Here is a 21336-nt window from a genome sequence, read left to right on the forward strand (position 1 = left end):
TTTCAAGGTCCATTTAAAAAATTAAAAACACGTTCGCTTTCATCTAAAATAAGTCAAAGAATAGTCCAACAACATTCCCATAATATGTTGCAACTCCCACAAAAAGATTATGAAACACTGCTGGGACATCCAAGCCTCCTTGAGAAGAACTGTCTTCAGGAGACACTGCCCTCTCCCTCCACTGTTCTGTGGAACACCTGAAATATCAGGAAAACCAAATGCTTGTTGACTTGCACGCATTTTAAAAGCTATTAAAATATCCAAGAGCTGCATCATCCAGTATAGTAGTCGCTAGTCACATGTGACTACAGAGCCCTTGAAATGTAGCTAATTCAAACGGAGCTATACTGTAAATGTAAAATATACATTGGCTTCTGACGTCTTAACACTAACAAAAGACTCTCTCATTAACAGCTTTTATACAGATTATACATTGACACACACACTATTTTGACTATGTTGGGTTACATCAAGTATTAATCACTTTTTAAAATGTTTCCAGTGTAGCTATAAGAAAATCTACTGTAACATGTAACTCATAATTGTATATATAAATAGTCTTGTCACCTCTGACCTACTTTTTTCACGTAATCAAAGGATGTCTTCACCCCACTGGGGACCCAATCCACAAGGCAAACTATGAAAGGGGTGAAGTGTTACCTGAGATTCAAGGTCTCTCATAGACTTCACAAGGAAGCGGCCTAGAAACAGCAATGCTCACATGTCTAGCACACCCAAGTTTTCAAATCTAAGTCACCTGGCAAATGATCATGAATTCCTCGATTTACGGGTGTAGTGCAGACTCGACTGAAATCCAGAGAATTATCCAATATGGCATTTATCCTTCGAAAGATATTGGCATTTCTACACGTGGAGAGTGCAGGTGCTTCCTGGTTGTCCCAGCAATCTTTTATCCTTCCCGCTTCTTCTTCCTAGACACAGAAAAAAGGTGTTTAGGTTTTCTATTCTCCCTGTTGAGAGAGACTTCACACCTCCTTTTCCTCTATAGCCCAAAACAAGTTAGATAAAGTAACAAAGACTTGAGTTTCTTGCCTGTATACTAACATACTTAACTCTCAGCAAGGTACCCTGAGAGAACAGTAAGAGGGAAAAACACTGACATGTAAGATATAAGAACCGTCTGACATAATGGGACTTGTATAGAAGTAGAATGGCAGCAACATGAGCGTTAAGAACCAGACACACCTGGTTCAAATTGTGAGTTTACCTATACAGTAGATTATGTGGCAATAAAAGAATGAAGTACTGATACATACTACAATATGAGTAAACCTCAAAAACATGAAGTGAAATAAGCCAGTCACACAAGACCACATACTGTAGGAGCCCAATTATATGAAATGTGCAGAACAGGTAATCTAAAGTGGATTAGCTGCCTTCAACTAGGGAGGTGGGGAGGTGGTTAGCCAGTTGCGTCTAAAGGGTACAAGGTTTCTTTTTTCAAATGATGAAAATATTCTAAAATTAGATCATGGTGAGGGTTGCAAAATTCCATAAATATACTAAAGGTCAATGAATTGTACTTTGAAAAGTGAACCTTACAATTATGTAAATTATATATTAATACAGTTGTTTCAAAAGTTTGATTCTGCCATTTATTGGCAGTTACTAATCTCTGTGCTTACAGTCCCCATTTGTGAAATGGGGAAGAGCACCTACCAAACCTTTTGATGGGATGTATACAGTACTTAGCATGGTGCTGGCATATGGTAGCTGCTATTTTTACATTTTAGGATATACCTATAGGAAAAGACTTGGGCAGGATCAAGAGTGGTACAAAAACCACCCAAAGGGTTATTTAAATAACTGATACAATCTATGTGGTCATTAAAAGTGCACACAACTCATGTAACACATCACTGAATGAAAAACAGACTCCCAGGTACATCAAAGTGAACTGAACCCCCACACAAGTGATTTTTAGGTGTTCTCTATCTCAGTCAATAAGACCACCATCCTCCAGGTGCCTGAGACAGAAATCTAGGTACCATTCTTCTCTGTTCGATCTCCCTCATTCACCACATGCAACATGTAAGCAAAGAAATACTGGCTGACAGACTCAATCTTCTAAAGGGAGTCAGACTCATCGCTTCTATCATTCCCAATTACCTTGGGGAATATACAAAAACAAACAACAAAAGTCCAAGCAATGAAACTAGTAGGGCATCCCTGGTGGCTCACTGGTGAAGAATGTGCCTGCTATGCAGAAGACGCAGGTTCTATTCTGGGTCGGGAAGACCCTCTGGAGCAGGAAATGGCTACTCACTCCAGTATTCCTGCAGGACAGATGAGCCTGGCAGGCCACCGTCCACGGGGCCGCAAGGTATTGGACACAACTTAGCGACTAACAAACAACAACAAAAGAAACTAGAACCTGAGACCCTGTAGCTGAACACATCAAAACAAAATTTTTAAAGCCTGGTGTTCTGTGTAACTTATTAAAATCCAGATGTAAGCATGAGAATGATCAGAAATATTTAAGACTTTATAAACTCTGCAGCATGGCCTTAAAGGGACAAACCTGAATTCCACATCCTTTTCAAGCTCTTCAAAGACTGGTCCGTATTCTTTGCAAACTGTGAAGATACCCAGAACACAGTTGTTTCCCAAGCCCTCCAGGGAGGTGCCATTGAGAATGGTTAAATCCACTGACACAGGCCGTTTTCACAACTGCAGATTTCTAAGGTTAATATTCAACTTCACAAAGGCTAAGATACAAGGATTTATAACCAGTCTGCATAACTTAAGGCTACATGCTTCATTCATTCACTGTCTAACACACATTAACCAACTGCCTGCTATCCACAGTAGCATTCTAAGGATAGGCAGATTAGACCAGCAACATCCACTGGGGAACAGACGTATCCCTCTCCCGACATGTACAACAGGGATAAAAGTAACAATACTATCTCAGAGGGTTTTTTGTGAATTAATACACATAAAGTGGTTCACATAGTACATGGCACATAACTATGTGCCAAACAAATAAATGCTGGCTCTCAGTAGTGTTATTATTAAACCAAGGGGTTAGAACCCGCCACAAGGATCCTTGAAGAAAAGAATCTACCTGCCCATTAAAAGGAGAAAAATGAACTAAAAACCTATGTCAACTATTCCTTTGAAGACCCCAGGCCCTTCCATGCCTAATTTCTGTAATAATTTGATTTCAAAAGCTTAATTAGGAACCTCCTTGGTGGTCCAGTGATTAAGAATTTGCACTTCCACTGCAGGGAGTAAGGGTTTGATCCCTGGTAAGGGAAATGAGATCCTGCATGCCACCCGCATGGTGTAAATAAAAATTTTAAAACTTAATTTAAAAAGACTAAAGACATGATAAAAAAAAAAAAAAAGATCAAACTGCCCAAAAGCTGAACCTACCACAGAATACAGTGATCCTTTTAAAATTCTCCAGTTATATAATTCTTTGTTTCTCATTTTTAAAACAGAAACCTTTTATCCATCCCTACCCTTAACAGGTAGCATATTGAAACGCAGAGACATTACTTTGCCAACAAAGGTCCATCTAATCAAGGCTATGGTTTTCCCAGTGGTCATGTATAGATGTGAGAGTTGGACTGTGAAGAAAGCTGAGCACCGAAGAATTGATGCTTTTGAACTGTGGCGTTGGAGAAGACTCTTCAGAGTCCCTTGGACTGCAAGGAGATCCAACCAGTCCATTCTGAAGGAGATCAGCCCTGGGATTTCTTTGGAAGGAATGATGCTAAAGCTGAAACTCCAGTACTTTGGCCACCTCATGCGAAGAGTTGACTCATTGGAAAAGACTCTGATGCTGGGAGGGATTGGGGGCAGGAGGAGAAGGGGATGGCAGAGGATGAGATGGCTGGATGGTATCACTGACTCGATGGATGTGAGTCTGAGTGAACTCTGGGAGTTGGTGATGGACAGGGAGGCCTGGCGTGCTGCGATTCATGGGGTCACAAAGAGTTAGACACGACTGAGAGACTGAACTGAACTGACCCTTAACAGGCCCATTACTCTGCATATTCTATCTTAACTCTGATCAATTTATAGGTCTGAGTTCATATCCATGTTTTACCATAACCAAAATTGGGTATTTTCCCTTGATTTTCTACTACTGCCTGATAGATTTCACTGTTATTTGTGGCATTTTTGCCATGAAGTGCGATCACTTGCAGCTTTTTTTGAACTTTGTCTTTCACTATAGACAGGAAAGCAAGCTTTAAAGACACATTACAGACTGAAAAGAGAACACAAACCTTACTACTACTGAGAATCATGGATCAATAGGAAGGATTACTTGGTAGGGCTAGAAAAGAAAAGCAGTAATTCTCTATATTCACACCTAAAGCAACCAGAGAAAGGAAAACAAAACCCAAAGTCAGTAGAAGTAAAGAAAACATTTAAGATCAGAGTAGAAATAAATGAAATAGACGAAGAAAATAAATAGCAAGTGTCAATGAAACTAAAACCTGGTTCTTTGAGAAGATAAACATTGATAAATCTTTAGCCAGACTTGTCAAAATAAAAAGGGAGGATTCAAATCAGTAAAATTAGAAATGAAAAAGGGGAACCATTGAAACATGTATAATATCATGTATGAAACGAACTGCCAGTCCAGGTTCGATGCATGATACTGGATACTTGGGGCTGGTGCACTGGAACGGCCCAGAGGGATGGTATGGGGAGGGAGGAGGGAGGAGGGAGGAGGGGTCAGGATGGGGAACACATGTATACCTGTGGCGGATTCATTTCGATATTTGGCAAAACTAATACAATATTGTAAAGTTTAAAAATAAAAGAAAATTTTAAAAAAATAAATAAAATAAAATGACATCAAGTAAAAAAAATAAAATAAAATAAAAAAAAGAAAAAGGGGAAGTTACAGCTAACACCACAGATATAAAAGGAATCATAATAGACTACTACAAGCAACTATATACCAATAAAATTGACAACCTAGAAGAACTGGACAAATTCTTAGAAAGGTATAACCTCCCAAGACTGAACCAGGAAGAAACAAAACATGTACAGATCAATCACAAGTAGTGAAACTGAAACAATTATTAAAAATCTTTCAACAAACAAAAGTTGAGGACCACATGGCTTCACAGGCAAATTCTATCATTTAGAGAAAAGCTAACACGTGCCTTTCTGAAACTCTTCCAAAAAACTGCAGAGGAAGGAACACTCCCAGGCTCATTCACTAACACCCTAATACCAAAACAGACAAAGGTATCACAAAAAAGAAAAATTACAAACCAGTACCACTGATGAACATAGGTGCAAAAAGCCTTGACAAAATACTAGCAAAATGAATTCAACAACACATTAAAAGGATCATACAGCATGATCAAGTGGAATTTATCCCTGAGATACAAATATTTTTCAATATCTGCAAATCACTCTGAAATATATCAACAAATTGAATAAAAACTATGTGATCATTTCAACAGATGTAGAAAAATCTACTGACAAAATTCAACACGCATTTATGAGAAAAACTTTCCAGAAAGTGGGCTTAGAGGGAACCTACCTCAATTTAATAAAGGCCATATATGACCAACTCACAGCAAACATCATTCTCAATGGTGAAAAACTGAAAGCATTTCCTCTAAGATCAGGAACAAGACAAAGATGTCCACTCTTGCCACTATTATTCAACAAAGTTTTATAAGTCCTAGCCATGGCAGTCTGGAGAAGGCAATGGGACCCCACTCCAGTACTCTTGCCTGGAAAATCCCATGGACGGAGGAACCTGGTAGGCTGCAGTCCATGGGGTCGCTAAGAGTCGGACATGACTGAGAGACTTCACTTTCATTTTTCACTTTCACGCATTGGAGAAGGAAATGGCAACCCACTCCAGTGTTCTTGCCTGGAGAATCCCAGGGACGGGGGAGCCTGGTGGGCTGCCGTCTATGGGGTCGGCACAGAGTCAGACACGACTGAAGCAACTTAGCAGCAGCAGCAGCAGCCATGGCAGTCACAGACAAAAAAGAAATAAAAACACTCCAAACTGGAAAAGAAGTAAAAATGTCCCCGTTTGCAGAGGATACGATATTATACATAGAAAATCCTGAAGATGATACCAGAACACTACTAGAGCTCATCAATAAACCTGGTAAAATTGCAGGATAGAGAATTAATGCACAGAAATCTACTGCATTCCCATACACTAACAGAAGATAAGAGACATCAAGGAAACAATCCTATTTACCACTGCATCAAAAAGAGTAAAATACCAAAGAACAGACCTGCCTAAGGAGACAAAAGACCTATACCCTGAAAATGAAAACATATGGATGGAAGAAATCATAGATGACACAAACAGATGGGGAGATATACCACATTCTTGGATTGGAAGAATATTGTCAAAATAACTATACTACCCAAAGCAATCTATAGACTCAATGCAACCCCCATCAAACTACCAATGGCATTTTTCACAGAATGAGAACAAAAAAATTTTTAAATATGTATAGAAACACAAAAGATCCCAAAGAGCCAAAGCAATCTTAAGAAAAATGGAGCTGGAAGAATTAGGCTCCCTGGCTACAAAGCTACAGTAATCAAGACAGTATGATATTGGCACAAGAACAGAAATATAGTTAAATGGAGCAGAATATAGGCAAAAGCCCAGAGATAAACCCACACACCTATGGTCACCTAATCTATGACAAAGGAGGCAAGAATATACAATGGAGAAGAGACAGTCACTTCAACAATAAGCGGGGCTGGGAAAACTGGACAGCTACATGTAAAAGAATGAAATTTAAAAACACTTAACACCATACAAAAAGATAAACTCAAAATAGATTAAAGACCTAATATAAGGCCAGAAACCATAAAACTCTTACAGGAAAACATAGGCAGAACACTGACATAAATTGCAGCAAGATTCTCTTTGACCCATCTCCTAGAGAAATGGAAATAAAAACAAAAATAAACAAATGGGATCAACTTAAAAGCTTTTGCAGAGCAAAGGAAACTATAAACAAGATGAAAAGACAACAACTAAGAATGGGAGAAAATATTTGCAAACAAAGAAAGACAAAGCATTAATTTCCAAAATATACAAACAGCTCATGTAGCTCAATATCAAAACAACCCAATCAAAAAATGGGGGAAGTATCTAAATAGACATTTCTTCAAGAAGACATACAGGTGGTTAAAAAGCACACGAAAAGATGCTCAGCATCAATAATTATTAGAGACATACAAATCAAAACAATATACAATGAGGTATCACCCCACACCAGTTAGGATGGCCATCAATCAAAAGATCTACAAATAATAAATGCTAGAGAGTGAGTGTGTGAAGATAAGACAACCCTTCTACACTGTTGGAGGGAATGTAAACTGCTACAACCACTATGAAGAATAGAAGAATATGGAGATTCCTTAAAAAAACTAAAAATAGAGCTACCATATGATTCAGCAATCCCTCTCTAGACATATATCTAGAGAAAATCTTAATTCAAAAAGACACATGCAGCCCCATGTTCACTGCAGCACTATTCACAATAGCCAGGATATGAAAGCAACCTAAATGTCCATCAACAGAAGAACGGATAAAGAAGATGTGGTGCATATATACAAGGGGGTATTAACTCAGCCATATAAAGAATGAAATGCTGCCATTTGCAGCAACATGGATGGACCCAGAGATTGTCATACTGAGACAATAAGATAAAGGAAGACATATATCATATGATACTGCTTATATGTGAAATGTTGAAAAAAAAAAGGGGGGGGGTACAAATGTTGTTAAACAGAGTCTGGATTACCAGGAACTGATTGTGGAAGGGATAAACTGGGAGACTGGGATTGTCATATACACACTACTATATATAAATAGATAACTAATAAGGGCACAGGAACTCAATACTCTGTAATGACCAATATGGGAAAAGAATCTAAAAGACACAACATTGCAAATCAACTATACTCCAAGAAAAAATTTTTTAAAACAGTACTTCTGTTTACCAGTACTATTTTATCAACAGATAAAACTGTTGATAGTTATATTTACTTACATTGGAAAAAAAAATGGTTCACTAGGAATTTCTACTAATAGAAGCTATTTTACGGTAGGTCACAGTTTTCTCCTCTTCAACAGAAAAGGGCTGACACCCCCATCGTGAAACAGTGGCTTTCTCTAGCAATAATCCTCAACTGGAAGGGGGGATGGCAAAGAGCCTACCATCTGAAAAAAGCATTTCCCTTTTCCACAGAGGAAGAGTCCTCCCCCGAACTGTGAATCACTGTTTTGAAAAGCAGAAAGAAAGCCCCTGGAACACAAACACTAAGTTTACCGTGTCAGTATCTTCTCTAGCTTCCACTGGCTCAGGTGTAAAAGTGGAGTGCTACCTATTTGCAGATTTGGTGATAATGAGAAATGTATAAAGTACCTGAAAACGCTCAATAACTTATTAGGGACAAATGTCCCCCAACTCCATCACTGTTATTTAGAAGTATTCTTTCAATTTATCCTACTCAAGTTCACCAAGAGCCTACAGCACATAATTGGAGGTTGCTACTCATAATACTTTAAAATCTGAACCCTCACCATGCAGCTATGCTTGCCTGTTCAAGAATAAGACCCCAAAATGTTATACCTGTTTGTATGCTATTACAAACCTAGGCTTGCCCTATTTGGAACCCCCCAGCCTTGCTTTCACATACCATATAACCCACAATCAACATGGCGATGAAATGGCCATTATTTTAGGTCAAAATCCTGGTTTGGGAATATTTAATTGTCATAAATGAATGCCAATTTTACCATCCCTGGTTTATTTTTATTGTCTTTAATCAACAACAAAAAATATCTACACTGCAGACCACTTCAAGACTATTACTGTTAATCATCTGTTATGGAGTCTTCAAAAGACAGGTGAAAGATTACAGAAGACTGACTGAATGGCACAAAGCTTATCTCCTGATGGGAGTGTTAGCGTGGGGTTCCATGGACAGGAATCCACCAGGACCCCTGGCAAAATTGTTCATCCTAAAAATTTTGCTGAGAATAAAATTTTCTAATTAATCACTTATTTTTTTAGTTAAAAGCCCTGGTCTTTAAGTCTCTTTAACAAATGGGGTTGAGAAAACTGGACAGCCTCATGAAAAAAATTAAACTAGATATCATCCTTTAACACCACACACAAAAATAAGCTCAAAATGGATTAAAGACCTAAATGTGAGACCAGACACTATAAAACTTCTACTATAGGAAAACACAGGCAGAACACTCTCTGACATAAATCAAAACAGTATCTTTTTTTTATTGTCTCCCAGAATAATGCAAACAAAAATAAGCAAATGGGACCTACTAAAATCTTTTGCACAGCAAAGGAAACAATAAGCAAAACAAAAAACAACCCAGAGATTGTGATAAAATATTTGCAAATGATGTGACAAGAGATTAGTCTCCAAAATTTACAAACAGCTCAAGATGCTTAACACCATCAAAGCAAACAACCCAATCAAAACAGGGGCAGAAGACCTAAACAGACATTTCTCCAAAGAAGACAAGATGGCCAAGAGGCACATGAAAAGATCTCAACATCATTCATTATTAGAGAAATGCAGATCAAAACTACAATGAGATAGCAGCTCACACCAGTCAGAATGGCTGTCATCAAAAAATCCATAAACAATAAATGTTGGAGAGGGTGTGAAGAGAAGGGAACCTGCCTACACAGTTGGTGAGAATGTAAACTAATACAGTCACTATGGAACAGTATAGTTTTTTAAGGTTCCTTCAAAAGCTAAAAGTAGAGCAACCACATGACCCTGTAATCCCATTCTTGCACATATATCCGGAGAAAAACACGATCCAAAAGGATACATGCTCCCAATGTTCGTTGCAGTACCGTTTACAACAGCCAAGATATGGAAGCAACCTAAATGTCCATTATCAGAGGAATGGATAAAGATGATGTGGTACAGGGACGTCCCTGGTGGTCCAGTGGTTAAAAATCTGCCTTCCAATGAAGGGGACACCAGTTCAATCCCTGGTCCAGGAAGACTCCACACGCCGCAGAGCAACTAGGCCTATGCTCCACCACTGCTGAGCCCGAGTGCCTAGAGCCTATGCTCTAATAAGAGAGAAGCCACCACAGAGAAGTCCATGCCCTGAAACAAAGAGTAGCCCCATGTGCCACAACCAGAGAAAGCCACCATGCAGCAGTGAAGACCCATCACACCCAAAAAGTAAAATGATTTAAGATGTGGTACATATATACAATGAAATATTACTCAACCATTAAAAAGAATGAAATAATGCTATTCGCAGCAACATGGATGGATGTAGAGATTGTCACACTGAGTGAAGCACCTGACAGGGAGAAATATCATATGACATCGCTTATATGTGGAATCTAAAAGGAAATGATACAAATGAACTTACTTACAAAACAGGAAGAGACTCACGACTCAGAGAATGAACTTATATGGTTGTTAAGTATTTGGGATTGACATGTACACACTGCTATACTTAAAATGGATAACCAGCAAGGACCTACGGTATAGCACAGGGAACTCTGTTCAGTGTTATGTCTCAGCCTAGATGGGAGGGGAATTTGGGGGAGAATGGATACAAGTATACGTATGGCCAAGTCCCTTTGCTGTTGACCTGAAACTATCACAACAATGTTAATTGGCTATACCCCAATACCAAATAAAAAAAAGAAAAAAAAGCACTGGTCTTCAACATTTTTTTAACTTATTATATACAGCAGTAGAAAGTAATATACTTAGATAGCCCCAAAACACTGGTTCTGAGAGGTAGTCTGGCAATCTGATTTTAGTTTTTAGTAAGTAATGATAAAGCTGAATAAAACCTCTTCAGCACTTATACTCAGTATTTGAAGGATGTTGTCTGCAACAATTTGAACAACGCTTACATGACCACCCACTCAGAAAAGTGTCACTCAGACCAAGATCAAGAAACGCCAGTTTCCTCTGAGGAACTGATATCTCCTTTACATTCATTCTTTATGGGAAAACGTAAATCTAGCAAAGTTCCCATGTTTGCTTTTGTCACTGGTCACTCGAAGCCAGTTTTGGTTGAATTTCAATATGACTAGACAGTTGTTAAGAAATGCTTCTCTAACTTTCTCTTTGGTTCTTGTCCATTCTTAACTGAACTTTCACCTCAAGTTTTCTGTGCAAGAATGTAAGGAATAAAAATGTATTAGCTTGATCCATATGAAAATGTCAATATTTTCCCTTTTCTGACCAACAAAAGAACAGCTTAGCATAGCTCAATATTTCACAAATACTAAAAAACCTGCTACATCGGATGTTGAAATTACTGAGATAAATAAAACATAATCTGGGCCCTGGGGAAAGCTAGATAAGAGGGAGAAAAGAATAAAAGTCATCTAGGTAAGTGGAAATGAAGACAAGTTTGTACAAAACACTTCAGAAGAGAGGAGAATATTAAGGTATCTGAATTGTTTGACAACTCAGACTTTTAAATTGAAGAATAATGAAAAAGCAGAATTTCAATCACCAAGTCTGAGAAAGAACATAACAGACAGGCAGAGAACAAGCACAGAGTGGATACAGAACACAGTAAATTCAAGGAAAGGAAAGGCAGGCCAGACTGGGCAGGAAGGCTTGCCAGGAATGAAGGAGAAATGGCAGCAGGTCCTTAACTGCAGAAAGAGAAACTGATTCCATCCAGAAAGAGAAAGTGAACCCATTACCAGACACAAGACTCAAGAGACCCCCTCCGTCATTAATGATCTTACTTTCCTCTCTCCCCTCCACTGGTTCCTTCCCATCAGTCTGTTAAGTATGCCCAAGGCTCTCTCATCTTAAAACAAAAAAACACATCTTCCTTGACTTAAATACTCTCTTAAACCACTGTTTTCTTCCTTTTGCTCTACCATGTAGAAAATACGTCTATTTCTTAACCTCTTGTTCATCCTTCCTCTCAACCCACAATGCCTTGCCAGCATGTCCCTCTCCCCCTTCAAAAGACACCACACAACTCTGCTTAATCACTTGAGTTGCCAAACCCAACCCATACTTCAAATCTATTCTACCTGGCATCTTTGGGGATCTGATCATCAGCTACTCTCTACTCATTTAATTGAGGAATCACTTTCTCCTTCCTGGTTCTCCCTTTACTTTTCTGATTATTCTTCAGTTTCTACAGGATGCATTTAAAGCCCAATATTCCTTTTGCTCTATAAATTCAGTCTGAAAAATGAAATACTACAATTTCAAGGACAGGCTTATGAGAACACTAAGGAAATATTTAATAGCAAAAACTGCTAAAAATACACAGAATACACGGTCACTATAATTGTAGCTCCTGTCACATCTGTCAAACTGTTTGCTGTATGCATTGTCAGCACTGCATTTGATAAACTGTAGGATGGCACCCCTCTCCAGTGCTCTTGCCTGGAAAATCCCATGGATGGAGGAGCCTGGTAGGCTGCAGTCCATGGGGTCGCTAAGAGTCGGACACGACTGAGCAACTTCACTTTCACTTTTCACCTTCATGCATTGGAGAAGGAAATGGCAACCCATTTCAGTATTCTTGCCTGGAGAATCCCAGGGATGGGGGAGCCTGGTGGGCTGCCGTCTATGGGGTCACACAGAGTCGGACACGACTGAAGCGACTTAGCAGCAGTAGCAGCAGCAGGATTTTTCAAGGCCTTTATCAACGCAGAACCCAACATAGTATCTGCTAAATTTGCAGGCACTCAATACAGATACCACAGAAAAGGCAAACCCATATCATCCTTTCATAGGTATTTTTACCATCACAACCTCTGTAAGTTGTAATTTCTTTATTAAATGATAAGACAAGATCAAACTGTCAAAGCTCTTGGCCACTCATTTCAGGACTTGCGATTTTAAGCTTGGAACAGAGACAATTCCATGTGAATGAAAAACAAGGAACCCATGAACAATATGACTTGATGCCTAGGGACCCAGAAATTACAATTACTGATTTCATTCTCACACACCTGGAGCCATTCTGGGGAGCAGCTCCCAAGAAATTAGTCCAGTGGGAGCATAAGCACACAAACAAGTTATATGCTACATTGTAAGCCTGGGCTTCCCAGGTGGCACTAGTCATAAAGAACCTGCCTGCCAATGCATGAGATATAGAAACGTGGGTTCGATCCCTGGTTCAGGAAGATCCTTTGGAGGAGGGCACAGCAACTCACTCCAGTAGTCATGCCTGGAGAATCCCATGGACACAGGAGCCTGGCAGGCTACAAATCCATAGGGTTGCAAAGAATCAGACATGACTGAAGTGATTTAGCATGCACATAAGCCTAATGACACATACATATAACAACTAGAAGAGTAGCATATAGGTAGGTAAAAATTCAGACTTAAATTGAACAAAGTAGGGAAAACCACTAGACCATACAGGTATGACCTAAACCAAATCCCTTACGATTATATGGTGGAAGTGACAAACAGATTCAAGGGATTAGATCTGATAGACAGAGTGCCTGAAGAACTATGGATGGAGGTTTGTAACACTGTACAGGAGGTGGTGATCAAAACCATCCCTAAGAAGAAATGCAAAAAGGCAAAATGGTTGTCTGAGGAGGCCTTACAAATGGCTGAGAAAAGAAGAGAAGTGAAAGGCAAAGGAGAAAAGGAAAGATATACCCATCTGAATACAGAGTTCCAAAGAACAGCAAGGAGAGATTAAAAAAAAAAAAAAAAAAAGGCATTCCAAAGTGATCAATGCAAAGAAATAGAGGAAAATAGAATGCAAAAGACTAGAGATCTCTTCAAGAAAATTATAGAGATACCAAGGGAACACTTCATGCAAATATGGGCACAATAAAGGACAGAAATGATATGGACCTAACAGAAGCAGAAGATACTAAGCAGAGGTGGCAAGAATACACAGAACTATACAAAAAAGGTCTTAATGACCCAGATAATCACAATGGCGTGCCCACTCACCTAGAGCCAGACATCCTGGAATGCGAAGTCAGGTGGGCTTTAAGAAGCATCACTACAAACAAAGCTAGTGGAGGTGATGGAATTCCAGTGGAACTATTTCAAATCCTAAAAGATGATGCTGTGAAAGTGCTGCACTCAAAACGCCAGCAAATCTGGAAAACTCAGCAGTGGCCACAGGACTGGAAAAGCTTTCAATCCAACCCCAAAGAAAGGCAACGGTCAGCAAATGTTCAAACTACTGCACAACTGCACTCATCTTCAGTTCAGTTCAATCACTCAGTCGTGTCCGACTCTTTGCGACACCATGAATTGCAGCACGCCAGGCCTCCCTGTCCATCACCAACTCCCGGAGTTCACTCAAACTCATGTCCATCAAGTCGATGATGCCATCCAGCCATCTCATCCTCTGTCGTCCCCTTCTCCTCTTGCCCCCAATCCCTCCTAGCATCAGAGTCTTTTCCAATGAGTCAACTCTTCGCATGAGGTGGCCAAAGTACTGGAGTTTCAGCTTTAGCATCAGTCCTTCCAATGAACACCTTGGACTGATTTCCTTTAGAATGGACTGGTTGGATCTCCTTGCAGTCCAAGGGACTCTCAAGAGTCTTCTCCAATACCACAGTTCAAAAGCATCAATTCTTTGGCACTCAGCTTTCTTCACAGTCCAACTCTCACATCCATACACGACCACTGGAAAAACCACAGCCTTGACTAGATGGACCTTTGTTGGCAAAGTAACGTCTCTGCTTTTTAAAATGCTATCTAGGTTGGTCATAACTTTCCTTCCAAGGAGTAAGCGTCTTTTAATTTCATGGCTGCAATCACCATCTGCAGTGACTTTGGAGCCAAAAAAAATAAAGTCTGTCACTGTTTCCAGTTTCCCCATCTATTTCCCATGAAGTGATGGCACCAGATGCCATGATCATAGTTTTCTGAATATTGAGCTTTAAGCCAACTTTTTCACTCTACTTTTTCACTTTCATCAAGAGGCTTTGGAGTTTCTCTTCACTTTCTGCCATAAGGGTGGTGTCATCTGCGTATCTGAGGTTACTGATATTTCTCCTGGCAATCTTGATTCCAGCTTGTGCTTCTTCCAGCCCAGTGTTTCTCATGATGTACTCTGCATATAAGTTAAATAAGCACTCATCTTACATGCTAGCAAAGTAATGCTCAAAATCCTCCAAGCCAGACTTAACAGTATTGCTAAGTCACTTCAGTCGTGTCCGATTCTGTGCGACCTCATAGACAGCAGCCCACCAGGCTTCCCCGTCCCTGGGATTCTCCAGGCAAGAACACTGGAGTGGGTTGCCATTTCCTTCTCCAATGCATGAAAGTGAAAAGTGAAAGTGAAGTCGCTCAGTTGTGTCCGACTCTGTGCGACCCCATGGACTGCCGCCTACCAGGCTCCTCTGTCCATGGGATTTTTCAGGCAAGAGTACTGGAGTGGGGTGCCATTGCCTTCTCCGCTTAACAGTACATGAACCGTGAACTTCCAGATGTTCAAGCTGGATTTAGAAAAGGGCAAGGAACCAGAGATCAAATTGCCAACATTTGTTGGATTATAGAAAAAGAAAATTCCAGAAAAACATCTACTTCTGCTTCATTGACTATCCTAAAGTTTTTGACAGTGTGGATCAAAACAAAACTGTGGGAAATTCTTGAAGAGATGGAAACACCAGACCACCTTACCCGTCTCCTGAGAAATCTGTATGCAGGCCAAGAAGCAACAGTTAGAAACAAACAGGGTACAACGGACTGGTTCCAAATCGGGAAAGGAGTACATCAAGGCTGTATTTTGTCACCTTACTTATTTAACTTATTTGCAGAGTACATCATGTGAAATGCCAGGCAGGATAAAGCACAAGTGGGAATCAAGATCACAGGGAGAAATAACAATAACCTCAGATATGCAGATGACACCACCCTTATGGCAGAAAACGAAGAAGAACTAAAGAGCCTCTTGATAAAAGTGAAAGATGAGAGGGAAAAAGCTGGCTTAAAACTCAACATTCAAAAAACTAAGATCATGGCATCACTTCATGGGAAACAGATGGGGAAAAAAATGGAAATAGTGACAAGACTTTTATTTTCTTGGGCTCCAAAATCACTGCAGATGGTTACTGCAGCCATAAAATTAGAAGACGCTTACTCCTTGGAAGAAAAGCTATGACCAACCTAGACAGCATATTAAAAAGCAGAGACATTCCTTTGCCGACAAAGGTCTGTCTAGTCAAAGCTTCTGGTTTTTCCCGTAGTCATTATGGATATGAGAGCTGGACCATAAAGAAAGCTGAGTACCAAAGAATTGATGCTTTTGAACTATGGTGTTGGAGAAGACTCTTGAGAGTCCCTTGGACTGCAAGGAGATCCAACCAGTCCATCCTAAAGGAGATCAGTCCTGTATGTTCACTGGAAGGGCTGGTGCTGAAGCTGAAGCCCCAATACTTCGGCCACCTGATGCAAAGAACTGACTCAATGGAAAAGAATCTGATGCTGGGAAAGATTGAAGGCATGAGGAGAAGGGGACGACAGAGGATGAGATGGTTGGATGGCATCACTGACTCGATGGAATGAATTTGAGCAATTTCCGGGAGTTGGTGATGGACAGGGAAACCAGGTGTGCTGCAGTCCGTGGGGTCACAAAGAGTCGGACACGACTGAGCGACTGAACTGAACTGAGGTAGATGAAAAGATTTTGTCAAACAGGCATACTGAGGATGGGGAGGGCATTCGAGACAGAGTTAACATGTACAAAGGCCAGAACTACTCTTAGGTGACTGAAGTACATGACCGCTACAATTTTAAGTTCAAGGGACACTACCCCTGACCTAGCAATGGCACACAGTCTCCTATACGTGAGAGAAACGAACACATATCGATGATACAAGAGCACACACAAGAACGGTCACAACAGTTTTAGTCATTACACTCAAAATGTGAAGAGAAACAAAAACTGATGCCCGTCATGTTATTATGGTCCCCAAGACCACCCCCAGGTTCAGTGACTTAGGAGGAAGACTCACAGGACTCAGCATTTAGGTGTACTCAGCATGTAAGAGAAAGGCTTACTACAGCCAGAGAACAAAGAGCAAAACCAAAGGGAAGCAGCACATGGCCCAAAGCCTGGGATACCAGGTGGAAATTTCCAAGGGTCTTCCTCCCCAAGGGCATCATGCAGGACACAATTCCCCAGCAACACGCTGTGACAACACGTTTCAGTGTTGCCAACAAAAGCAGCATGGCGCCCCGGGGATTTTACTGAGGGCTGGTCACAGAGGCAGCCTGTGTCTGTAATGTAGCAAAATTCCAGACTCCAAGAGGAAAGCAGATATTCAACACAAACCATATTCCCTGTGCAGTTTAGGCACACTAAATCATTCTTACCAGTTCTTGAAACAGTGAGAACTCAAAATATAAGTTCCCAGACACTAGTCAAATGACAGCCATGAAGCCTGCCACGTTACCTCTTTTTAGCATATCCATAAGCTTAAGTACAGATAAGCTGTTCACATCTGTAACATACATTCAGTTCAGTTCAGTCGTGTCCGACTCCTTGCGACCCCATGAATCGCAGCACGCCAGGCCTTGCCTTGAGAACCCCATGAACAGTATGAACAGTAACATGCATTAGATGGATAATTACTCACATCTCTAATGTAGTACTTACTATACAGGAAAAACAACTGCATCTCATCTTACAGAAACCTCACAGATACTAAATTAAGTGGGGGAAAAAGCTTAACTCAAGAGTACATGCTACATGATTTCATTTATAAGAAATTCAAAGACAGCCAAAATCAACTGATGACAAAGGAAATCACAAAAGTATTTAATTGTGGGATGGGGTGGGCTTTAGAGTGGAAAGGGCACAAAGGAACCTTACGGAGTGTTAGAAATGTTCTGTGTCTTGATCTGTGTGATACATAAAAATAATACATAAACATGTAAAAGTTGATCAAACCATACGGTAACAACTAATGCCTTTTACTGCAAGTATGCCATCACTCAATTTTTTTAAACATTTCTCTTTTTTAATATTTATTTAGCTGCATCAAGTTTTAGTTGCAGCATGCAAACTCTTAGTTCCTTGACTAGGGATCGAACCCCTGCATTGGGAGTGTGGAGTCATAGCCACTGGACCACCAGGGAACTCCCTCGCTCAATTTTCTAAAAGTTCAAGGAGTTGTAGACCAGGGCTCAAACTTGGCCACTAAAGTGAAGTCACAACATCATGGACTCTGTATGCTAATTAAGGAGCTTGACCTTATTGTGTGACCTTATTGCAGCAGTTCTCAAAGCAAGGTCTATGGACCCACTCTTTCTGAGGTCCACCAAATCAGAAAAACTTCTTGTAATTCTAAGATACCAGCTTCTTTTATCACTATGCTGACGTTTGCAGTGACGGTACAAAAGCAACAGGAGTAGATAAAACCGGCACCTTAGCAGGAATCAAGGCAATGCCAACCAACTTTAGCAGCAGTTACTGTATTCTTTATGCTATGAATTGACAGAAAAAGCCAGATTTACTTACAAATTTCCTTGGATAAACAGGAGAAGTTTCATTAAATCACAACCCTTGAGTACATGTCCTAATATCTATGAGACAAATGGACAACAGTATAAGGCCCCTGCTTGATACTGAAGTATAATCATGGTCTCAATAAAAAGTGTTTGTGATTGAGTTTCAAGAAGAATTAGCCTCAGGAGTTCCGTAGTGGTACAGCAGATAAAAATCTACCTGCCCATGCAAGAAACACAGGTTTGATCCCTGGTCTGGAAGATTCCACAAGTCACAGAGCAACTAAGCCCATGTGCCATAACTTGTGAGCCCACGAGCCACAACTATTGAGCCTGCATGCTGCAGCTACTGAAGCCTGCACGCCTAGAGCCTGTGCTCTGCAACAAGAGACGTCACCCAGTGAGAAGTCCACATACAGCAACAGAGTAGCTACAGCTCACTGCAACTAGTGAAAAGTCCGTGCTCAGTGATGAAGACCCACTGCGACCAAAAATAAATTTTTTAAAACGGAATGTCTTTTTTTTTCCATGAAACATTTTTTGTACTTGAAAATACAATTGACACGCTATGGTTATCAACTTTGGGTATTTAGCAAACATTATATACCTTGAAAACAGAGTAAGCCTGTAGCCTCAAAAGTTAAGTAACTGTCATTATCTGTTGCTAATGATAAAACTAGAGCCTTGGAGAAAAAATAAGAATTCTGGAAACCCTGGATTTGCCACCACTTGAACTTGACACCTTACTCAGTACTTTAGAAGACTTTTCTGATGAGACTGGTGATGCTATTAACCAGTGCTAAACATAACCACATAACTCAGTGAACCCACATTTGTCAAATGATGTTACAAAATCAGACATGAGTAGATAGACACCCAAAGTGCAACAGGGACAAATGCATTTTGATGTAACACCGCATGAACAGTACATCCATATGGCTTCAGATTTCATGTTCCAACTACAGTCAATCCTTTGTATACCTGAGTTCCTCATCTGCAGATTCAACCAACCACAGAGTAAAAATATCGGGGGAAATATTCCAGAAAGTTCCAAAAGGTGAAAGCTGATTTTGCTGTGCAGTGGCAACTATTTAATTGGCATTTTCACTGTATTTACAATTATTTACCTAGTATTGGGTACTATAAGTAATCTAGAGATGATCTGGTGTAACATTTACAGGACTGTGTATGTTATAGGTGAATACGATGTCATTTTATGTAGGGAACTAGAGCATCTGCGTTTTGGTATCCACAGTGGTCCTGGAACCCATGTCCCTTGGACCCTGAAGGATGACTCTGACCTTTAAGAAGTTACCACTTGTTGGCACCAATAACCATAATTATCTGAAAAGGCTATTAGAATATTTCTCTTCTTCCAAAAAAGACCCATGGAACAATCCCAAAACAATTTGGAAAATGGTAGTAGAAACATACATGTCAACAATTACCTTGAATGTAAACGGATTGAATGCTCCAACCCAAAGACACAGACTGGCTGAATGGATACAAAAATAACATCTGTATATATGCTATCTACAAGAGACCTACTTCAGACCTAGGGACACATACAGACTTAAACCAAGGGGGTGGAAAAAGAGATATTCCATGCAAATGGAAATCCAAAGAAAGCTGGAGTAGCAATATTCATATCAGATTAATAAACTTTAAAAACTGCTTCAAGAGATAAGGCAGGTCCCTACATTAACAGCAAAGGATCAGTCCAAGAAGAAAATATAACAAATATTCATGCACTCAACATAGAAGCATCTCAATACATAAGGCAAATGCTAACAACCATAAAAGGGGAAATCAACAGTAACACAGTAATAGTGGGGGACTTTAACGCCCCACTTATATCAATGAGCAGATAATCCACACAGAAAATAAGGACACGCAAGCTTTAAATGACACAACAGACTAGATAGTCTTAACTGATATTTATACGACATTCCACCTGAAAGCAGCAGAATACACTTTTTTCTCAATTGCACATTGAACATTCTCCAGGATAGACATCTTGGGTCACAAATCAAGTCTTGGGAAACTTAAGAAAACTAAAAGCATATCAAGCATTTTTCCAACCACAACACTATGAGATTAGAAATCAATTACAGGGAAAAAAATATAAAAATCACAAGCACATGGAGGCTAAACAATACACCACTAAAAAACCAAGAGATCACTGAAGAAGTCATTTCCTCTCTTACATTCCTACACACTAACAACACATGACCAGAAATAGAGATTAAGAAAACAACCCCATTTACTACTACAATAAAAAGAATAAAATATCTAAGAATAAACCTACGTACAGAGACAAAAGATCTCTACTCAGAAAAGTAGAGTAAAACGCTACCTTTTTCTAGTGCAAAAGACTTTTTTTTTTTTTACAACTACTTTTTAAACAAGTAGTTTAAAAAAACTACTAAAAGCAGAAAAGTAAAACACTGATGAAAGCAATCAAAAATGACAGAAACAGATAAAGAGATATACCATGTTCGGGGATTGGAAGAATCAATATTGTCAAAATGACTATGCTAACTAAAGCAATACAGATTGAACGCAATCTCTATCAAACTATCAATGACATTTTCCCCAGAATAAAAGACTTTACAACTTGTTAAAAAAACCACAAAGACCCCAAACAGCCAAAGCAATCTTGAGAAAGAAAAACAGAGCTGGCAGAATCAGCCACCCTGATGTCAGACTATAACCACTGGGTACCACAAAGCTACACTAATCAAGACAGTATGGTACTGGCACAAAAACAAAAACACAGCTGGATGGTACAGGATAGAAAGCCCAGAGATAAATCCTCACACCTATGCTTACCTAATCTACAACAAGGAGACAAGAATATACAATAAA

At 39.7% G+C, this 21336-nt stretch overlaps 1 protein-coding gene across 10 annotated transcripts in view; it reads right to left on the reverse strand.

Annotated features, from left to right (window-relative positions):
* The window catches only part of CPEB1 (cytoplasmic polyadenylation element binding protein 1), a 119839-nt gene that overhangs the window by 88050 nt on the left and 10453 nt on the right, over positions 1-21336 (reverse strand). For all 10 annotated transcript variants that reach the window (XM_055556630.1, XM_055556629.1, XM_055556628.1 and 7 more), the window contains one exon: positions 758-932. In XM_055556630.1, coding sequence (XP_055412605.1) covers positions 758-932 — 175 coding nt within the window. The remainder of the gene's footprint in view (positions 1-757; positions 933-21336) is intronic.

The sequence above is a fragment of the Bubalus kerabau genome, chromosome 19, assembly GCF_029407905.1.
Source record: "Bubalus kerabau isolate K-KA32 ecotype Philippines breed swamp buffalo chromosome 19, PCC_UOA_SB_1v2, whole genome shotgun sequence".
Lineage (NCBI taxonomy): Eukaryota > Metazoa > Chordata > Mammalia > Artiodactyla > Bovidae > Bubalus > Bubalus kerabau.